Here is a 22,574-nt window from a genome sequence, read left to right as displayed (position 1 = left end):
ATCCTCCCTTCATGAAGGTTGTAATGTTCAGTTTTTATTGAAACCGTTTCACAGACGCGTTGATTTAACTTTAACTTTTTTTGGATGCAGTCTGTGAACCCTACCGTGTTATACAGGGAGGTGTGTCTGTTATTTAGCCTACCCTCGTTCATATAAAATGGGGTGGACAAAATGACAGAAAACACCTGTTTTTATAACCCAAGGCAGATCAACCGCACCACAGACTGCAGCATCCAAAATGACCCCACGGTTGAATCAACACCTGTCTAAAAACAGTTTGAGCACAAACTGGACATTATGACCTGCGCCAAGGCGGGATTTACTGCAGGACTGCTGAAACAGGCCGCGACAATCCGAGTTTGGTATATCTAACGAACTGCCAACCGCGTGTGGGTGTCTCCTACGGTAGACTGCGGATAACCAGTACCAACCGGTGTACGCCTGGTGACAAAGCGTGCGAACCCGTCCGCACAACCACGCCCATTCGGCCGCCACGGCTACCGTAGCAACAACCGCTAGCAAAGTTAGCTTAGCGCTGTGGCAGAGGTCGGAAAACAGCTGAGCCCGTCCATATTACGGTCTTAATAAACATTTATAAGGCGGTCCGACCACTTAAAAGAGCTGGAGGGGCAAAACTTAGATCCGGGATGTGCTCCGTCGTCGGGTGTGATTCGTCGCGTCGCCGTGCGCAGCGGTTCAAGTTACCAGAGGACCCCGAGAGGAGGCTGGAGTGGGTCCAGTTTCTCGCTGCAGTCAATAAGCAGCGTTTTAAAGAGTCGTCCTGGACTGACATCACCATCTGTAGTGAACACTTCGCACTTGACTGCTTCGTCTATCTGGCTCCGACTGGCGAGGTCCAGCTAACGCCCGGTGCTGTCCCATCGCTGTGTCTCCAGCCGGAGCCGGGCGAGCCCGGGTCTAATGCGGAGAGCCCCAAATGTGTGGTGAGTCCGCTTCATGACAGCTCCGACCGTAGGCTCTAACCCCGTGAGATGGGTACATGAGTTTCCCCTCAACACAGACACGACGTCTCACTGAGTGCTTCCTCCTGGGGCCGAGAGCATAACACTTGGGGGCATGTTTGTTGGAGTGGACGGAGTTCATTCGCAGCTTGAGTCGAAACACACCGTTTTGTTGACAGTATTTTCTTTCAGTCGCTGCTAGTTGCTAATAAATACATGCATTGACGAAACTAAGTGATTAATCCCAAATGAAACAAGATGATCAAGTATCAAATTAATTCAAGTAACAAAAATTTGATGAAGGTACAAGAATTTTGCTTCCCCCAACAGGTAGTTGGGTGTTCAGGTCAAATAAAGGTCATATAAAGTTAAGGCACTCTAATGTTGTAAGAGTTTTTATTTTTATTTTTTATTTTTTTCCTCTAAATAAGAGAGATGTGCAAGTAACATAAAAGCCAACCCAAGCAAGTTGGGCATTTACATCGTGAGTGTTTCCATACTGTATGTCCTGATCGCAAGTAACTGATTTATTCCCTCAGAGACACATTTTGGACACGTTAGTCGTGGCAAGACTGTTACAGTTGGTAGTAAAAGTACAATAGGACGCCCTGCATCACATGAACCAGCATTGTATGAACCCAGTAAGCACACAGCAACAAATTCAGTGTCCTCTGCTTTTTAGGATGCTCAATGTGAATGAGGTTCAGAGCCACATGTTTTCATGGGCAAACTGACTCGTAGTACTAATCCGCATCTTATGTCCTTGCTTGTGCCGTCAGATGTTGCTTGTGCTGACAGGTGCGTAATGTGCCATTACTGACTTAGCCCTATAGTGCTACTACACAGTGGTCCTATAGTGTTACTGTGTCATCCCACTGTCCACATTTACATACTGATGTAGCCATTTATCAGTTCGTGGGTAAACACACCGTACAGTCAGTGCACACACAAAGCTTCCATATATCTTTACATAACATCAAAAATATATGACACTGTAACATCAACCAAACAGTATTTTTTAGTGTATTGTGTGTTTCTTTTGGTAAACTACAAGCATATGCTTTTGTTACTTTGTGTAGGAGCGTGTGGAAACAGTTGCTTGTCAGTGTGATCAACCTACTACATGTGATAGTCCATCCTCCTGTTTTGAAGAATCAAGACTGACTTCAACAGGTAAAAAAAAAAAAAAAAAATTGTTATATGCTATTAAAAATGAAGTAAAGTGACATATTTTCTCATATGTTCTTTAAATTTAATTTGCAGCTGCCCAAGGAGGCCCAGTCCCAAGAAGTGTCGCATGTTCAATGGATACTTCAGATACTATTCTATCTGTATATGGCCAGATGCAACCAAAAAATGTGAATATTGATTTGATCAGGGAAAAGTATGTTTTTATTTCATTTGTGCTTCACATCTTTGCTTACTTTGCCCACTTTTTACATCAGGTTGGCGTTTTAATATTTCATTTATATTGATTTGTAGAGCTGCACTTCTAAAGATGAAAGGGAAGTATGTTGTGAACGAAAAACGTCTGCTCCAGTTGTTCAGCTGCAAGTGCCCGTCATGTGGCTGTAAACTAAAGATGGAAAAGGTCACCCATGGTGTACTCATTGTCTTGAACCAGCAGTGCCTTCAGTGTGAGTACAGAAACCAGTGGAAAAGCCAGGTCAATGCCAGTGTCCCAACAGCTGAAGATCAACACCTGACCGGAGGCACAGGAGGAACTCCAGAGGTAGGACATCAGTGGTCAGATATACTAAACCATATCCAGACAGACTGCTCGAGAGATTAACTTTTCGATAGCATTGTGCATCCAAGAAAGCTTTAAAAGGAAAATCATTCACAATCTACAATGTCCAATATTTTGCATATGCATTTTTTAAAAATTCTTTGCAAATTTGAACACGTTTGCAGTTCATTTCTGTGCTGGTTCTTCTAAAATGAATAGGTGAATTTTTGCATTACCATCACACTGAATACTTTTTACTTTTTACGTTTTTGATTTTTTTAAAAAGATTTTTGGGGGGGGCTTTAAAAAGAGTTAGAATCATGCACCTCGTGTTTTTAGTTGTAATATTTAAAACAGTCTGTTGTACAGGCTTAAAAAATGTTTCATTTCACCCATACCCATTCTTGTCATTATATTGCAGGCAACGCCAACAGATGACTCAGGTGTCCCTGAGATTGTTGCTGTTATTGATGAGGAGAGTGATCCCATGGATGAAACTGATGAATCAAGTGATCAGGGTGACATGGATTCAGATGAGGACTGGAAGCCAGTGAAGGATTTGTTGCCGACTAAAGTGCTTCAAAAGGAATCTGATGAGGAAACCGAAGATGATGAAGTAGAGGAAATTGATGATTATCCTCCAATTGCCCCCAAACACAGTCAGCTCTGCACAGAGTGTGGGAGGTTTTTCAATAAACGGAGGCCTCACACGTGTGAGCACAAAATTAAGCCTTATTCCTGCAATATATGTGGCAAGAGATGTGTTAGTGAGATTGCTCTAAATTCTCATGGACGCATCCACGACGAAAACTATGAGCATCGTTGCAAATACTGCCACATTACATTCAAAACAAAGGTGGACAAAACCACTCATGAGCAGATCCACCTAACTCAAGGAAAGCCTTATAAATGTCCCGACTGCTCAGAGACATTTGCCACAAATAAAGAACGTAAAATCCACTTAGAGGATCACAGAGGCCCCAAGCAGTTAAAATGTCACATCTGTGGCATTGAATTCCTCTGGCCCCTTTCTCTTCAGAGACACTTAGCTGTGCACACGGGAGTGAAGCCATTTAAGTGTTCGGTTTGCCAGCGTGGGTTCAACCAGGCAGGTCACCTCAAATCTCACATGCGCCTGCACACAGGGGAGAGGCCTTATAAGTGTCGGCACTGTGACAAACGCTTCAATCACAACGTGAGCCTGAAGAGTCATGTCCAGCGCTACCACACATCGAGCTCTGGGCGTGAACGGAAGAAGGAAAAGATAAATGAAAGGGCAAGTGACACTGGTGATGCTCAGGGTAATGGGAACAAAGGAGGCGCAGACTCAGAGCTTGACAATGTAGAGGAAGAACAGGAATCAGAAGAGGAGGTAGAGAAGGAGAGAATATATAGACCTAAAAAGAAAAGGAAAAGCACAGGAAGACCCATCGGAAGGCCTAAGAACTATGCATCAAGCAACTTAGTTCTGGCAATCCAGTTGGAGGGCCCGGGTTCAAAAACTAAGACTCGAAAACTGCGGGCACAGAAGAGAACACAGTGCAGTCATGATGAAAGTGAGGATGAACCGACTGACAGCGACATGACACTCAACACCTTTGATTCAGCAGAGGAGGAAGGGGAGAAAAGCAAGAAGGTGGTAAAGAACACAGAAAAATCAAGAAGAAGACCAAAAAGTTCTGACAGTGACTCTGATTTTGACCCAGAAGATAGAAGGAAAAAGAGGTACAGCAACCAGAACAGTGGTAAAGGCTCAGGGAAGCGCAGGGGGAGACCCAGAAAAAATCTAGTGGTGTGAAGATTCTTAAAGTGAAAGGAGCTAAAGAATTAATTGGGTTTCAACAACTGTTAAAAGAAAGGAGCCACTTAAAGTGGGTGTTCATACAGAACTGGACACATTTCCTAGAAAATTACAAACTATGATAGACAAAACATGTACACCTAGGCCAGGGTCTTGATCAAATTTGCTTGCCTTTTATTGTTGAGAGAAGCTGATGCTTTGATTTAAAAACACTTTTGAATCGTGTTCACTGATGTGTGCATCATGGGATCAGACTGGATAAAAGTAAACAGGACTGATGTTAAGTGCCTGTTTTCATTTCTGCTGTAAATTTCCACTGCTTTATCCTTCATAACGCTGGTGCGTTGATGCGTAAACTGCCCGAAAGCTTGTCATGTGCTGCTGAGAGAAGAGGTCAATTTACTTCTACTGTACATCTAACTGGTCATCTTTTGGGATGGCGTGTGCAAACCATTTGTCCTCAAAAGGGTGCGGTGTGTATTTTAACATTCTTGTGGCAACAGGGCTGGGAAATGTTTCAATTCCTTGTGACAACCAGTTATGTAAAAAGCAACAAGCCCATGCTGGTGTTAGACAGGACAACTGTCTCCATAATACAGTACTTAATTGGTAATTATATTGCCCAAGGCTTAAAAGGGTTAGTTCGTGCATTTTCTTTCTTTCTTTTTTTTTCCAAAAGAAAATTTTCTCAATCTCATGTGCCTGTACTTCACCAGGCAGATAGTTTTGGTTTAATTTACCCACGTCTTGATGAATCGTTCTCTGAGATTTCTGTCAAATACGACCGTGGTGAATGGAATTTAGTTTATGGTAATTCACACCTTAATAAGAGTAAGTTAGGTTCAGAATAAGATCAATTTCCACCAACAGTTCCCCTCTACGCTGGATCCACACTTTTTATGTTGCCTGATAAGTTTTTATTGAGGTTGTTCCGTATGAAAGTAGTTTAATAACGCTCTCTCAGTGGCTTGTTATTAGAAAAATCGCCTTTTGTGGGCCTCAGTAACCTTCGTGAAGGTATTAGAGCTTTTGGATATCAAGCAATATGACAAATACCAATAACGATAATGATGAATAAAAACGATTCATGGCATTGTTTTTGAAAGCATCCTCAATTTACTTTTAGTACCTAAAACTTTTGCAAAGTACTCTATTGTTTTTAGGTTGACACAGGCAGGAAGCTGTGTTAAGTAGTTAGGTATTTATTGTTTTATCAATTTAAGTAATGACACGCTAACAAAATGGGATTATATAAGCATGACAGATGTTTTTTTGTTATTTATACAGGTGTGTGTGTGTGTGTGTGTGTGTGTGTGTGTGTGTGTGTGTGTGTGTGTGTGTCATCATGACAAAATGTGGTCCTGGAGACACCTACTGTAGCAGGAACTACAACAGAGGCGGTTTTGAGTACTCTGGCTGGTGTCTGTCTGACTGTTGACAGATTTAGTCACCGTGATAGCATCACAAACGTACAAGATGAAGTCACCAAACTTTACAGGTGTGTAGTTGAGATCAAAATTGAAGGCCAAGTTTGAAGACAGGTGTGGTTCAACCCATGAGTACTGAGTACTCATGTAATAACGTGTTAATGGCTGCTTAATATTCATGGCATGAGGACAGAAGGGGAGAATATAGTACAGAGTACAAAAGTCAGAGAACAGTGTTAGAGGAAGGAGGAGAGGAGAGGAGGTGGTTCTATTCAGATTAAGGTTTGATCACACCGGTTTAAATAAGACAATATATCTATTTGGAAAAGGATAATATAACTGAAAATGCTTAACTTAATAATGCATTGTGTCAAATATAATGAAGAAAAAAGGGTAAGTTTTCAACCACTCTCACATAGCCGAATGAGTATGGGATTTGGAGGCGATACTAGGAACAAATTGATATAAGGTCCGGGAAACTCAGAGAGGGGTAATGGAGTTCTCCGGTAACACCGGATTTTTTAATAGAATATAGATTTTTTCTTTGTATTTTAATCTTATAGACTAACGTTAAGTGGCTCCTGTTCTACGTACTCCGGTGCGGTACGTGGCGGTATTCACATAAAAGTTGGTATCGCAATCCGCCAAAAAACGCAAAGAAGAAGAAGCACAAACCGCGCGAACCCCGCCGTGAAGCCCCGCCCCCTCAGGAGCCACCACTACCCGCCAATGCCGTGGGAGAAATGGCTAGTTGCTAGCTCCTTACTGTCGGTACTGGGAACCGAGGTCCGTCTTCCAGTCCCCATAATCATTAACAATAACGCGGTCCGACCAACTAAAAGAGCTGGAGGCACCAAACCTTGACCCGGGATGTGCTCCGTCGTCGGGTGCGATTCGTCGCGTCGCAGTGCGCAGCGGTTCAAGTTACCGGAGGACCCCGAGAGGAGGCTGGAGTGGGTCCAGTTTCTTTTCGAAGTCAACGGACAACGACTCAAAGAGTCGTCCTGGACCGATATCACCATCTGTACTGAACACTTTACAGATGACTGTTTTGAAAACCTGGCTCCGACTGGCACGGTCCAGCTAAAGCCCAGGGCTGTCCCATCACTGTGTGTCAAGTCAGAGCCAGACGAACCTGAGCCAGATCAGGTGAGGCCAAAATACGCCAGACAGACTTTGTATCCCTTCGTACCTACACACCTTATCAACAAAATGCACACACGCAGCACAGACTACAGTTGACACTATATTTTCTTAAGGGTTCGTTTGCTTTTATGCATAAATCAGAGTTCATGCTCACTCGTCACACATAAAAGGTGCTTTCATTGGCTGTTAATTGCTGAATAAATACACACATTAAATGAAACAAATATGAATAAGAAATAGGCCAGAGTCAAAATAGTAGGGCAGAAGATATACACACATTTAGGCTCGTTGATTAGTTAGAAATGTATTATTTTATCTACTAAAGTAGTAACGCTCTAACAGACCAGGATTATATCAGCACGGTAATTTAACTAAAGTTCATTTTTCAAGAGTTTTGCCCCCCTTCCGGTGTTAAAGAGAGAAATAAGACACATGCAGGTATGTTAGGTGTATATGATGTAGGTATTTTCATATTTTCGGATCACAAAACCCAGATTTATCCCACCAGAAACGCACATGCACGGACCGGTGTCTAATGTGCCTTTATTGACCTGGCCCTATAGTGTAAGTGGTACGGTATAATGAACACTTGCCATTTGCTTGGCGTAGAGAGGATAACAAACCTCAGGGACTGCGATACTTTGGTAGCCTGCATTTATTCAACTATGAGCTTGTACTTTTGTTCCTTTGTGTAGGAGCCTGTGGAAACCCCACGAGTTGCTTCTCAGTGTGATAAACTTAAAACATGTGATAGTCCATCTTCCTTTTCTGAAGAATCAGGACTAACTCCAATGGGTAAGAAGCTTAAATTGTTATGTTTTAACAAAAATGAATTGGGAATGTACTCAGATATTTTCATGTGAATAGTGAACTTTAAATTTCAGCGGTCCCAGTAAGCCCAGTGCCGAGCGATACTTCCGATGCTTTCATGTGTGATTATGGTCAGATGCTGCAAAAGATTGTGAATATTGATATGATCAGGCAAAAGTAAGTTAAACTAACAGTTACACTTACTTTGAATACAACAGGTTAGCTTTTAAAACTCGGATCTCAAAGTATTCCTTTTAAAATTCTCTTTCAGAGCCGCACTTCTTCAGATGAAGGGAAAGTATGTTGTGAATGAGAGCCGGCTCCTCCAGTTGTTTAGCAGCAAGTGCCCTTTATGTGGTTCTAAAGTAAAGGTGGAGAAGATTATCCACGGTGTACTCATCGTCTTGAACCAGCAGTGCCTTCAGTGTGAGTACAGAAACCAGTGGAAAAGCCAGGTCAATGCCAGTGTCCCAACAGCTGAAGATCAACACCTGACCGGAGGCACAGGAGTTACTCCAGAGGTAGGACATCAATGGTCAGATATACTAAACCATATCCAGACAGACTGCTCGAGAGATTAACTTTTCGATAGCATTGTGCATCCAAGAAAGCTTTAAAAGGAAAATCATTCACAATCTACAATGTCCAACATTTTGTCTATATGTTCATTTAAACCTGTTTTTTTTATTTTAAATACACTTGCAGTTCATTTTTGTGCTGGTTCTTACATAATATATACTTTAATTTGTATCAAAAATTTATAATGCACCCATTGCACCTCCTTGTTTGTTTGGCTGTGACATTCAAAACACCAACTGCACCGTACAGGTTTTGAATTGGTTGCATTTTACCCAAACCCATTCTTGTCACCGTATCTTTCACAGACCGCGTCTGAGGAGAGTGATCCCATGGATGAAACGGAGGAATCAAGTGATCAGGGTGACATGGATTCAGATGAGGACTGGAATCCAACGGATGAGCTTTTACTGGGTAAAAAGCTTCATAATGAATCTGATGAGGAAACCGAAGATGATGAAGTAGAAGAAATTGATGATTATCCTCCAATTGCCCCCAAACACAGTCAGCTCTGCACAGAGTGTGGGAGGTTTTTCAATAAACGGAGGCCTCACACGTGTGAGCACAAAATTAAGCCTTATTCCTGCAATATATGTGGCAAGAGATGTGTTAGTGAGATTGCTCTAAATTCTCACGGACGCATCCACGACGAAAACTATGAGCATCGTTGCAAATACTGCCACATTACATTCAAAACAAAGGTGGACAAAATCACTCACGAGCAGATCCACCTAACTCAAGGAAAGCCTTATAAATGTCCCGACTGCTCAGAGACATTTGCCACAAATAAAGAACGCAACATCCACTTAGAGGATCACAGAGGCCCCAAGCAGTTAAAATGTCACATCTGTGGCATTGAATTCAACCGTACCCTTTCAATGCGGAGACACTTAGTTGTGCACACGGGAGTGAAGCCATTTAAGTGTTCGGTTTGCCAGCGTGGGTTCAACCAGGCAGGTCACCTCAAATCTCACATGCGCCTGCACACAGGGGAGAGGCCTTATAAGTGTCAGCACTGTGACAAACGCTTCAATCACAACGTGAGCTTGAAGAGTCACGTCCAGCGCTACCACACATCGAGCTCTGGGCGTGAACGGAAGAAGGGTAAAACAAACAAAACTGTAAGCGACACTGGTGATGCTCAGGAGAATGGACGCAAAAGAGGCGCAGACCTGGGGCTTGACAACGCAGAGGACGAACTTGATAAAGGAGGGAGGGAAGAGAAGGAGAGAATAGATATGCCAAAAAAGAAAAAGAGGAGCACAGGTAGACCCATAGGAAGGCCTAAGAGAAAAACAGCAGGCTTGGTTCTAGCAGGGGATATAAAAGGCCCGGGTTCAAACACCAAAACTGGGAAATCAAAGGTACAGAGGTTAAAGAGAACACATTGCAGTGATGAAGAAAGTGAGGACGAGCCGACCGAAAGCAACAAATCCATCGACTCAAAAGAAGAAGAAGAAGAGGAAGAGAGGAGTGGGAGAGTAATATTGAACACAAGCAGATCAAGAGGAAGGCCAAGAAATTCTGACAGTGACACTGATTTTGACCCAGAAGACTCAAAGAAAAAGAGGCACAGCAGCCAGAACAGTGGTAAAAGCTCAGGGAAGCGCAGGGGGAGACCCAGAAAAAATCAAGTAGTTGAAGACACTTAATGCATTTATTTAGAGAAATACAATTTACAGTTTCATACAAAACTAGAATGTTTTCCGTGATATATCTGAGCAATTAAATATTATGTACTCTTAGGCTGGGGTCTTTTCACTGTTAAGAGACAATGTCACTTTACTTTCAAGATACTTTTGAATCCTGTTGATTGATCAGACGGGGTACAAGTAGATTAAACTGGGCTGATGTCAAACGCCTGTGTTCCTTGGTGTCGTATATTTGCAATTCTTTCACTTTCATAATCGGGGCATATACTGTATATGAACATGAGATGTGTCCATGGCTGAAAGGAGCCACGTCTCCTAGTGCCATTACTTCACTTGCAGTGTGGGGCTGCAGTATCTTTCAGTATCTCGATCTTTTGCGGAGGCACAATATGTGCAACTTTCAGAGGGTTCGTGTGAACCTCAGCAATTGTGAGGCAACAGAGCTGAATTTTGAAGTGCTTTCGTAGCTAGGTGACAGGCAAGTAAATGAAATAACGCTACAGCCAATAGAGCACTTTGATTAGAACAACATGGTCCCCACTGCCGGTTTCGACATTATTCTGAATACTTTAACGGTGGATATTTTAAATTCTACACAACTAATTGCTTTTTTGTACGCAGATACTTTATTCCATTATATGAAACTTAAGGTGTCTGCTATGATGGTCAACTTCCAAATTGAACTTTTGAGAACTGAAGTGATTCTGGATAATGCCACGTCACAGACAACTGGCAACAGCCAGGCAATACAGATAGTTTGGATTCTGTCTGTCCGGCGTTCTTGATACCTCAGATTATATGGACCGAAAGGAATTACATTCATCTGTGTTGCTCAGAGCCTTCAAAAATTACGCACACGGAAAGACATCCTGCTCAATATTGCATCCATATCCACTTTATTATGGAGGAGGACGAAATACCAGGGCTGGATGCCCCAAAACCCGGGCAAAAACCCCACAAAACTATCTGCATTGTTAAGTAAATACTAGGCCTCAGTGAGGAAATGTTTTTTTTGGAATTTGAGGCGAGCTTCCCTTTAAAAAATTGGTCCAGAGATTTTTCAGGTGTGGTTTTTCTTCCCAAGTTACAGCCTATCTAGTAGAACATTCCCTCTTTTTTGTTACTATCCGTCCCCTGCAGCTCAGGAAGACACCAAAATGGCCGTTACCTAGGAAAAGATATTCACCTGAGTGACCCAGGCGGCAGAATCCTCATATTAGCCTCTCATAAACTTTTAAACACAGTTTTGCCCGGAAGGAGGACGGTGAATTTTGTCCCGTCACTTACATTGAAAGAGCATCAGGAAGGGAACTTTTAGCGGCCAAGAGGAATGATTATTAAAAAAAAGCAAACCATGTTTCAGTGTTCATGTGGTGACCCGACTATTGTCTTAAGACTGATGTGAAAAGCTGTCAACCTGTCCGTCAGTGTGCGTGAAGGTGTGAAGCTTGCTAAGCTCGACAGACTCCTCTGCCGGTGTCCTCTTGGACCTGCGTGTCCCCGCACATCTGCACTTCGACGCATCCGTGTCAACGCCCGGGCAAGGTTACCGCAGAGCTCCGCTCGTGTGGCGCTTTCACGCTTTGAAGCCCGTAGGCCACCTACTGCACATCAGCGAGTCTGCTGGTGGGGCGAGGGGGCCTCCACATGCACACGGTGCTTGTTACGGTCACCGCGCCGGGCTTCGTGCTGCCTGACGAGGTTCAAAAGTGCTTGAGCTTTCAGTGTCGTCATTGTCTGGAGATGTCGCTCCCGGACCACGGCGACTGGAAGTCTTCTGCGTGGGTAGTGTCCCCGAAAGACCGCGGGTTTCTCGTAATCTCACGTATCGGCCCGACAGCCGGCATGCGCCTGATGTCAAACCACGCGAACCTGGCCCCCTCGAACCCCGCCCATTCCGTTACCACCACAGCCACTCGCAGACATGGCTAGCTGGTAGCTTGTCACCGCTGAAGATCGCTTGACTCCGCAGCCTGGCCTCCTGCCCGCGACGACCTCAACGCCGCCCAGGCACCTGTAACACTGGAGGCACCACACCTTGACCCGGGATGTGCTCCGTCGTCGGGTGCGACTCGTCGCGTCGCCGTGCGCAGCGGTTCAAGTTACCGGAGGACCCCGAGAGGAGGCTGGAGTGGGTCCAGTTTCTTTTCGAAGTCAACGGACAACGACTCAAAGAGTCGTCCTGGACCGATATCACCATCTGTACTGAACACTTTACAGATGACTGTTTTGAAAACCTGGCTCCGACTGGCACGGTCCAGCTGAAGCCCAGGGCTGTCCCATCACTGTGTGTCAAGTCAGAGCCAGACGAGCCCCCGGAGAGCCCGCAATCTGTGGTGAGTGTGCCGTGACAGCTGCGGCGACATCTGTTTCCGTGCCCGTCCTGCCCGCGCAACACATCAGAGGCTCATACACCCTACATGTCAAATCCAGCATTTCCAGCTGAACGGCTGGACCCCGGCAGCACGCTGTTGTGCAAAAGTTGCTCTCAGTGGCTGGTACTCTCGGTGAATAAATACATGATCAGTCATTAAGACGCGTCAGCGCCGGAGCCCCAATGAAATGTACACGAACGTCTTTTTTTTTTTCCATTGTCAAGCTGTTTGTCACGTTACACAGGGACATAGTGACAAAGCAGGACAAAGTCAGACTGTGAGTTGAACCAAGCACACGAGCTTTCGGCTTTTCAGTGTAACAGCGTATCAAACAAGGATGGAGGGGTATTTACAGCACAGATACTTCCACAGGCCTTCACTCCGCTTTCCATTTAATTAACATACCCCCCTCGCCCCATAGGCACACGTTTGAGAGAAATTAAAGGTCACAACTATGTAACAACTATTTGTGCATTCATGTAGCCAATCTGTCAACACACTGTATGACACAATGATCACAATCAACTCAATACCAGAGCAGCAACGATTAGTCCATTCATTGATTAGTCGATCAAGAGAAGATCAATCCAAAACCATTTCGCCAATCGATTAATCATCCAAGTCATTTTTCAAGCGACCGTGCCAAAACTTTTACGGTTCTATATTCTCAAATGGGAGAATTTGCTGCTTTTCTCTGTCTTACATTACAGTAAAATAAAATATTTTTTTTGTTTCGGACCGTTGGTCAGACAAAACAAGACCGTTGACGACATCCCCTTGTGACCTAGGAAACTGTCATTCTCTGTTTTCTGATGATTCATAGACCAAACGATTAATTGAGAAAAGAACCGTCAGATTAATCGATAATGAAAATTACTTAGAAAAAAAAAATGGTTTACTTTCTTTTACACAACATAAAGCCTGCATGAAGTAAACCATGGCCACATATTTTAATATTCATAAACTGACTAGCAGTGCACGTCCACATCTTGTGTGTCCTTGCACAGGCCAATTGAAATGCTGCTTGTAGTGACAGATGCTTAATGGCCAATTGACTTATCCCTGTGGTACTACTGAGGTCACACACAGTACGATGAACACTTGTTATGCTGCCGGTGCCTAGTCCGTGAGACTGTCTTATCCAACTGCTCCCATTCGCAGACTAATGAGAGCGTTCACAGTGCAGTTGTTCAGTATACACGTTGCTCAGTCACTGCTCAAACGGAGCCGTCAGATATTTATACATAAAGTCAAAGCATATGTATTCATGGCACTATAAGCTGCTGAGGATGGAAACATCAATCAGATACATTTTTGGTGTGTTTTCTGTAGCTTGTGTTTAACTACAGGCTTTCGCTCTGGTGATTTTGTGCAGGACCCTATGGAAACCACAGAAGTCGCGTGTCAGTGTCATGACCTTGAAACGTGTAACAGTCCAACTTCCTGCTCTGAAAGGTCAAAACACTCTACAACAGGTAAGAAACTTCACATACAGTGTGACAATAGAAAATTGAGTGGGTGTTTGTTCGTTAAACGGTTTCTTTACGTGTGAATACTGACATTTGTTTTGTGGGTTTCCAAGAAAGTCCAGTGTCAAGTGTCATGTTCACCTGATGTTTCAGAAGCGGTCAGCGCTGGATATGGCCAAATTGAACGAAAAGTTATGAATACTGATTTGAACAAAGAAAAGTAGGTTACACTTTCTTAACAGTTTTGTTACATTTTATGTCAGGATCGCTTTTTAAACACGTAGCTCACGAGACTTCATTTTACCTGTTTTTTTTAGAGCCGCACTTCTACAGATGGAGGGAAAGTACGTTGTGAATGAAAGCTGCCTGCTCCAGTTGTTTTGCCGCAAATGCCCGTCATGCGGCTGCAGACTTCAGATGGAGAAGGTCACCTGTGGGGTCTTGATCATCTTGAACCAACAGTGCTTTCAGTGTGAGTACAGAAGCCAGTGGAAAAGCCAGGTCAATGCCAGTGTCCCGACAGCTGAAGAAGTAACTCCAGAGACCCAAAAGGTAGGTTTATTCGATAGCTAATTTAAAAATAAACAGTTCATTTAGAACAGACGTTTTCAAAGCCTTACGCTGTGAGCTTGAGGCAAGATCTGGACTCGTAAGGAGCATCTTTATTCCATGATTTCTAAGCAGATTTCTGGACATTAACTCATGATGGACATTAGGGATAATGATATCCTCAGAAAGTGTACGTCGAGCTCAATCTAAAAATATGTGCACCATGTCTTTGTGTTTAGATTCGACTGAGTTATGACTCTGAGAAGGAGTAGGAATTTTGACAAAGATTGCAGCTGCTTCCTCACGTCTCGCCCTCCAGGGAGTCGCGCCTCACAGTGTGAAAAACACTGATTTAGAACAATAAATTCTAACCCGTTCCTTACTTGCGCCTCCTTTTTTGTTATTTGGCTGTAATGTTCTGCGCTGTATAGACTTGGAAAAGTTTTTGGTTGTCATTCTTGTCACTGTCTTGTTCACAGGCAATGCCAACAGATGACAACCGCAGCAGTGCAGTTTTCTCGGAGATTGTTACTTTTAGTGATGAAGAAAGCGAGCCCTCAGACGAAGGAGAGGAAGGCGATGAAGGTGGGGTGAGTTCAGATGGGGAGTGGAATCCGACGGAGGATTTCTTGCTGGCTGAGGAGCTCACAAAGGAATCTGAGGAGGAAACCGAAGATGAAGGCGAAGAGGAAGAAGATTTTGATTGCCCGGGCGGCCTCAAAATTAACGAGCTCTGCACAGAGTGCGGGAGTTTTTTCAATATTCTGAAGCCTCATACGTGTGAGCACAAAATGAAGCCCTATTCCTGCAATATTTGTGGCAAAAGATGTGTTACTGAGATGTCTCTAAAAACTCACAGCAAAATCCACGACGAAACTTATGAACATCCTTGCAAATACTGCCATGTTACATTCAAAACAAGGGTGGACAAACTTAAGCATGAGCAGATACACCAAGATAGTAAAGATCCTTATAAATGTCCTGACTGTCCAGAGACATTTGCCACCAGTAAAGAGCGCAGCGTCCACCTGTCAAACCACAGAGTGCCAAAGGAGTTCAAATGTGGAGTTTGCGGGATTGAATTTAAGGATGTACATCATCTCCGGAGACACTCTGTTGTGCACACAGGATTGAAGCCGTATAAGTGTTCGGTGTGCCAGCGCGGCTTCAACCAGACAAGCCATCTCAAATCTCACATGCGCCTGCACACAGGGGAGAGGCCTTATAAGTGTCAGCACTGTGACAAACGCTTCAATCACAACGTGAGCTTGAAGAGCCACGTCCAGCGCTACCACACATCGAGCTCCGGGCGTGAACGGAAGAAGGGTAAGATCTATGAAAGGACGAGTGACACTGGTGATGCTGAGGACGACGAGAATAAGAGAAGCACAGACTCGGAGTCTGACCATGTAGAAAAAGAACAAGACACAGAAGAGGAGGTAGAGAAGGAGAGAAGAGCTTTGCCAAAAAGTAGAAAGAGGAGCACAGGTAGACCCAGAGGAAGGCCTAAGAGAAATGAAGCGGGCAACCTTGTTCTGTCAGGGCAAAACGAAAACACTAAGACTTCAGAATCGAAGGTGCAGAAGTTAAAGAAAACAGGTTCCAGCGATGAAGAAAGTGAGGGCGAGCAATCAGACAGCCACATGTCTGTTGACCCAGAAGAAGAGGAGGAAGAAGAAGAAGAAGAGAAGCAGACAGCGAGAAGGAGTTCAGGGAGATCAAGAAGAAGACCAAAAAATGACAGTGACTCTGATTTTGACCCAGAAGACTCAAAGAAAAAGAGGTACAGCAGCCAGAACAGTGGTAAAAGCTCAGGGAAGCGCAGGGGGAGACCAAGGAGAAATGTAGTGGTCTGAAATTTCATAGACAGAAATAAAGAATGAATTTGGCCTGAGCAATTGTGAAAAGAAAGGAGCAGTAATGATTGGAGAAACATACAGAACTGGATTTATATCCAGTAGATGTATTAACACAATCAGGACAATGCGAGACAAATATACACGGGGCTTTCCAAATTTAATCAATTTCTACCATTATCAGATCATATTTTTACCGTCACCACACTACGACAACAAGCTCTTAATTCATTATATCTTAAGAAAATACTTTCAGTCCTTTTAGGAGGTGCTAAGTAAGCTACATGAAAAACAAGTCAATGACTGTTCAAAGTCAATGTGAAGCTAATGTAAGGAGCTATTTAGCTTGTCTTGTAGCTTTCACCAGTGAGACAAGCCCCCAGAGTACCGTGTGCATGGTAAAGGAGTGAACGTTAGTGTAGGGTAAGATAATCACAAATTCCCTTTGGAAAACCTGGGTTAGAAAATCTCCAAATGTAGGAAAGAAGGGTATCGCTCTTGGGAAATATGTACTCTATTCGTGTACAGTATTGTAACAATAATGATGTCAGTTTCAAGCTAATAATATGTTTATACTCTTCATACTCGTCCAGGCACTGTAACACAGTCTGTTTCTATCTTTTCTTTAGTCACCGTAAAACTGCATAATTATGTAACCTCAGTGATTTTTATCGTTCGGTAGGGAAAGTTTCTTTTCATAAATCAGCTTTACAGAAATTTTAATTGTTGGATAATAAATCAGACTCAATCAGTGTTTGCATTCTTTGACATAATGCCTCTGCTTTGGTGGTAGGTTTGGTTAATCTAACCTGACTGTACGTTTTGACGTGTTTATACAGAATGCCAGTTCTCCGCTTAAGCCTGAGCTCCAGTGGTAACTGATGTGGCCTCAGAGCACTGCGAAAGAACTGTTTAAAGAACCGCACGAGTGGTTTTGCACGGTTTAACTCAGTAGTTAAAAATTGGTGTAATTTGCATTATGACTTAATTTTAGTTTTGGATTGATCTGCTGTTTTTCAGGAATCCATCAGTTTCACTTCACACCAGTATGTTACCACAATCAACCTGCAGAGACTCGACACTAGTTGTGGATGCAGCAGGTTATCCATCACGGTGAAGTAAAGTAGGGCATTTTGCTGTTATGGTCTGGAAATAATACATTCATGAAGAGGGACTGTTTTGCAACTTGCCCTCTTGGGCAGTTCAAGGACATTCCGACATTTGAGAGTTCAGGTTGTGCTGTTGAACAGCAACATTTTAACGGAGCAAATGACCAAACCCACAGCGTGCTTTTATGATGTCATTGCTATATCGTCTTGTTTTCCCCGACAACCGGGGTCACTGATGCTTTGCTCTTTTGACAGATCAGATTTCCAACCTCAGAGGTTCCCTCAATGCACCACTGTGGAGGGCTTTCCAACAATCCCTGCTTGCAACCCTATTATAACAAAAGTAAATAAGAAAATAAAATACGGGTTTATAGAGAAAGAAATTAATAAATAAATAATAATAAAATATTGCCATACTATACAGAAACTAACCAGAAAATAGGTGCAAGTAATGCTGAATATATGCAGCTTGTAGATAAGAAAACATACAAAACACCTGGTGTGGGCCTTCAAGGGTTTGCAGATTTTTACATAAAAAAATGTAAAAATAAATGTGTGTGTGACTCCCATTTTGAGAGTGTCATCTTTACCGTGTCCATTAGCTTACAGAGTTTTGTAAAGAACGATTACCTTATTCACATTAACTAAATCAGACAAACTGGTATGGCCAACTCCAGTTTCACTGTTGCTGCTTTAATATCTTGGCAAAGGAGTAACATCGACAGAACAGTTGACTTTTTTTCTCTACTTTGCAATTTTTTGATTTAAATGTACGGAGGGTGAATCTGATCTCTGACTTCCCACTTTGATCTAAACCCCTGAATGATGCCCCCCCCCCCAATGTTTATCCTCTCTCACTCTCTGCCAGTGCCTAAGCTGACTTCAAGGCCCATCAAGTTTTTCTGAGTGTTGGGGAGAATCTTTTTTCAACTTTGCTCAGTGGGAAAGAGTTACCCTGATGGTGCTTAGTAGATTAGGCATTAGACATGCTGATATTTGGCAGGTGGCCTATGTTTGGAAAACAGCAATAAAAGGAGCTTTCTTTTTTTTTTTTTTTTTTTTAACGTTTAATGAGCTACAAATCTTGGCACTTCTGGGACGTACTGATGTTTGTGTGTGAATGCACAGGAAACTCTCAATCAAATACTTGATGTTTGGAGTTTATTTAAGGATGAGTGTGAATACTTGGCAAGCTCTCAATGTTACATCTGAAAAGTCGACCATTCAGCTACAGTAGCTTTTGATAGGTTTTAAAAGAACAAGAGAAAATGCAAAATGAGCTTCCTACTTAGTCTGGATTTGGTCATGTAGGTCTACTGGGAAATTCAATAAGCAGTCTAACAGAATTAGTTTAACAAGACTTTAATTCATTTTGTTAGATGTTTTTGTCTGATTGCACTTTGACCCATGAGTGATTTTCCAACAATGAAGGCTGAAATGAAACTCAGAGACTACTAACTCATAAAGGAAATTGATACAGTGAGCATAATAGATTTGTCTGCTAAATTATATACATTATTTCACTCAGATCCAGTGATCTCTTTAGGTGATTTGCATATTTTTATAAATCAGCTAACCTCACACAGTGCAGCTGAATAAGAACAAGACACAGTCAGGCTTCTTAATTCAGCACACCCAGTCACAAAGTTGGTGTTGGACTTAATATCTAGGGGATTACTAATTTTTAAAAAAAACATAGGGTACACTGGTGCTGTAGTGCCAAAAAAATTGAAAACAAATTTGGTAACATATCTCCTGCAGATATTAAATTAATTTGAAATCCAGAGTGATGAGTACAGCAAAGAGATCTGTTTTTTGGAGCTGTTGTTCCAGTTTACAACAGTAAATTCAGATTAATATTCCAGATTGACAGTGTTTTAGTTAGAGCTGAGTCAATCAGTCGATCGACAGATGGATCATCAGTCATTTTTTCAGTTTTAGCTTGTAAGATTTAAGGATCTGCTACTTCCCTTTGTCATATATGATAGTAAACTGAAAATTTTTGGGATGTGGACTGAGGGTTGAATAAAACAAGGAATCTGAAGATACAACTTTAGCTTTAGGAAAGTATAATGGACATTGGAAAATAATCCTTAGTTGCTGCCATAGTTTTACAGTGACTCTGTAGTCCAGGCTTCCATTAGGGTGACCCTAGTGTCCTGCTAGACCTGGCAAAAACCACTAGGTGTCTTCCTTGTGCCACAATAATGACTCATTTTCCAAAACCATTGGGATCACAGCCATGCTTCTAACACACACTCATTTATTGCGGTAACTGTTAGGTCTCTCGCAATACCTGAGCTTGCCCGTTGAGCGGGTCCAGGTTATGGTTTTCTCCTTTCTCTTATCTTTTCCTTCCTTCCTGTCCTTCCCTTATCATTTCCTCCTCTGCTTTTCCACTCTCCTCCCGTCCAATTCCCTGAGACCCAGTTTACTCTCCAGGGAGAATGCAGGTTTGTAGCGCTTTATCTCTCCCTCTCTGGTGGACTCTCGGACTCTCTTGCAGCTCTCCTAAAGCCACCCCTCAAAGAGCATGCGGCACGGAGCTAACTATAGTGTCTGCCGGTGGGGCATGCAAAATTGATGTTTTTACTAACATTACAAGGACATCATCGTACAATTATTTCATCTACTTGTATCTATTTCTGATTTTCCATTAGCTCAAGGCTGTATATGTATTCTTTTCTTCCTCTGTTGTCTCTTTTCGTTCTGGTGCTTTCTGTCAACTTGTATAACTCTCTCCCTCTCTGGGTGTGATGATTTGAAGCTGGTCTTTTTAAGATGTCAGTTAAGTAATCCAAGCTGCCTTCTGTTGACAGAAGACTAGATTGATGCTTAGAGGCAGACTTGAGATGAAGAGTGAATCATGGAGAAAATAAGTGTTTTGGCATGAGCTGCTGCCATCAGTGTGAGTATAATATTTATTTGGCACTATAAAGTCTCACTGGGATTCTGGGATTCTGTTCATTTCTGCCTCAGTGGAAGTCAGATAGACAGGAACATTATGTGGCAAAATAACTTGATCTTAGATTAGAAAGTAAGGAATATATCCGCAAGCAGTCAGAGCTACTAGACATCTCTTGTGCTTTTGTGGTTTCTGTATTTGCTTAAGAAATTTGAAAAGGTTTCCAGCACCGGAACTCACATGCCTACCAAATGCCATAGGCCAAACGGAAAGGGATCCACCGGGGTCAAATGACATTTTCTCACTTGCCAGTTCCATGAGATAATCATTAATTGGTTGTTCATTGAAATACACCACGCCTTTGGACTGTTGTCCTTTTTTGTCTTCAGCTCTCCGTATTTTAATATCAAGTGCAGGAATCTTTTTGTTTGGTCATGAAACAATGGACCCCTTCAAAAGTGATTTCTAATAAATTGTAATATTTTTCTCTGGCTAAAAAGACTCCCACTTGAAATTACAACCAGTCTATGACAGGGAATGATTGTTTGTAATGACACTTGGGTTTTGTTTCCTTCAGACAGAGCCAGGCTAGCTATTTACAGGCTTTATTCTATGCTAAGATAAGCTAATCGGCTGCTGGCTGTATTCTTCATATTTTTTCATCCCAGTCGGAAAGAAAGCGAATAAGCGTATTTCCCAACACTGGTTCTCCTGTCTGTCTGTTCAGGTGTTTGCAGTTCAGGTTTTTTTTCTGTGTAACTCTTCCTGAGTAAAGTTTCACTGCAGCAGTTTTCATTGTCATACACTGATTTAGAATGGCCTCCTCTTCCTCTGACTTTCACAGAGAAGACAGAGTACTGTCATGTGGTATTTATCAGTCACACAGCATTTGTATACTGTTATTTATCGTAACCCCCCTCCTCCTTCTGCCGCCTATCTGTGCAATTACCCCCACCACCAGTGCAATCACTCATCTCCTGCTATCCAGCCTGGTTGACTGGCAAGTATTCATTTGCTCCCTCGATCACGGTGCGGCATCGTCAATCCAAAACAGCAGGGACTGAGGGGTATGTCAAGGATGTCAGCAAGTTTTCTCCCTGAGTTGGGAGATGTGTTAGATCTTAGTCAGAGATGAGCATAAATTTGACAGGAGGGGCCCCTAAAAAAAATCCAGTTTTGAATCGAAATCCACGTGCGATACCAGCAGACTCGACTTTCATGGCATCTCTGTGTCAGTCAACCCTCTTGTGCAATGCATATACATAAATGTATGTATATGCATGTATTCAGCTCCCTTGTAATTGAATGAAGTGTTTTGAAAAATAAAAAGTTAAAAATGAGGGAACAGATTTTACTTGCAGTAATGGCATCTTCTCCACGGAACATTCATTCAAAGGAGCACAGGTGAGCAAGAAGTACTGACAGCCAGCAACAGTCCAAAACTGTATGTTGCTGTCTAGAGCGAATTTCATACCTTATCTAATTTATTCATGTCACTGAAATTTTGTAACTGCAGTAGAGAGATTAAATGAGACAGGTGCTGCCTTAAGTTTTATGTTTCATAGTAACAGGCTGCATATTTGAAGGTCACGTGGCTGGCCGAACAGTCGATGTCTCTTTGGCTTCAAGTTTCCAGTGTAAAACTAATGATACCCGACAGATAATATCAGCATAGCAGGAGCTCCAGCATATTGCATTCATTCAGAATCCCCCAGCCTGTTGCTCTCCTCGGCAGGGATAAAAGCCTGATGACAGCAGATAAAAAAAATGCCCTGATTAAAAAAAATAATAATAATAAATGCTGCATTAGAGATACTGAAAGAATTATTTTACATTCTGTGGTTTGCATACTAATGCACCATGACTATAAGTGAAAAAGAGACAGCATTAATGAATTCATTCAAATTATAACTCAATAATATAACATATAACATGGTACCGAGGTGAGTGGTGACACCAGAACTGCTGAGATATCTGTCATATAAAAACCACATTTTCCATGTCAAAATATTTCAAGTGTGTTGGATTCTTATAACTCTGTTCACTTGCTGTTACTTGCTTATGTTCATTCATAACTGCATGGAAAGAAAAGCTTGCCCCCCCCCCCTCCCTTTTTCTTGCACAGTTTGTAATGCTATAAAATGTGAGAAATGGGGATCAAAACAGCTAAAATTTGAATAATTAAATATTTTTCGTTTATTCCCCCGA

General features: G+C 42.5%; 2 protein-coding genes across 6 annotated transcripts; both read left to right on the top strand.

Moving 5' to 3' along the window:
• Positions 1-391: 391 nt before the first annotated feature.
• LOC120798728 (transcriptional repressor CTCF-like) lies at positions 392-10,380 on the top strand. 5 transcript variants are annotated; one of them, XM_040143285.1, is made up of 5 exons: positions 392-944; positions 2,042-2,135; positions 2,226-2,320; positions 2,587-2,694; positions 3,113-5,639. In XM_040143285.1, exons 1-5 carry the CDS (start codon positions 648-650, stop codon positions 4,487-4,489), a joined length of 1,971 nt encoding a protein of 656 aa, XP_039999219.1. In that variant the 5' UTR covers positions 392-647; the 3' UTR covers positions 4,490-5,639. The 5 variants fall into 5 exon arrangements, with proteins under 5 accessions (XP_039999219.1, XP_039999220.1, XP_039999216.1 ...); XM_040143286.1 differs by having other exon boundaries at positions 2,590-2,694; positions 3,113-5,638; XM_040143282.1 differs by having other exon boundaries at positions 2,226-2,346; positions 2,445-2,694; positions 3,113-5,635.
• A 1,622-nt stretch (positions 10,381-12,002) lies between these two features.
• LOC120798729 (zinc finger protein 33A-like) lies at positions 12,003-17,950 on the top strand. The gene is made up of 6 exons (XM_040143287.1): positions 12,003-12,439; positions 13,854-13,953; positions 14,101-14,167; positions 14,265-14,499; positions 14,976-16,279; positions 17,373-17,950. The coding sequence occupies exons 1-6, from the start codon at positions 12,152-12,154 to the stop codon at positions 17,467-17,469; spliced, it is 2,091 nt and encodes a 696-aa protein (XP_039999221.1). The 5' UTR covers positions 12,003-12,151; the 3' UTR covers positions 17,470-17,950.
• Positions 17,951-22,574: the final 4,624 nt, after the last annotated feature.

Source organism: Xiphias gladius, chromosome 14 (assembly GCF_016859285.1).
Source record: "Xiphias gladius isolate SHS-SW01 ecotype Sanya breed wild chromosome 14, ASM1685928v1, whole genome shotgun sequence".
Lineage (NCBI taxonomy): Eukaryota > Metazoa > Chordata > Actinopteri > Istiophoriformes > Xiphiidae > Xiphias > Xiphias gladius.
This window is presented reverse-complemented; position numbering and strand designations above follow the sequence as displayed.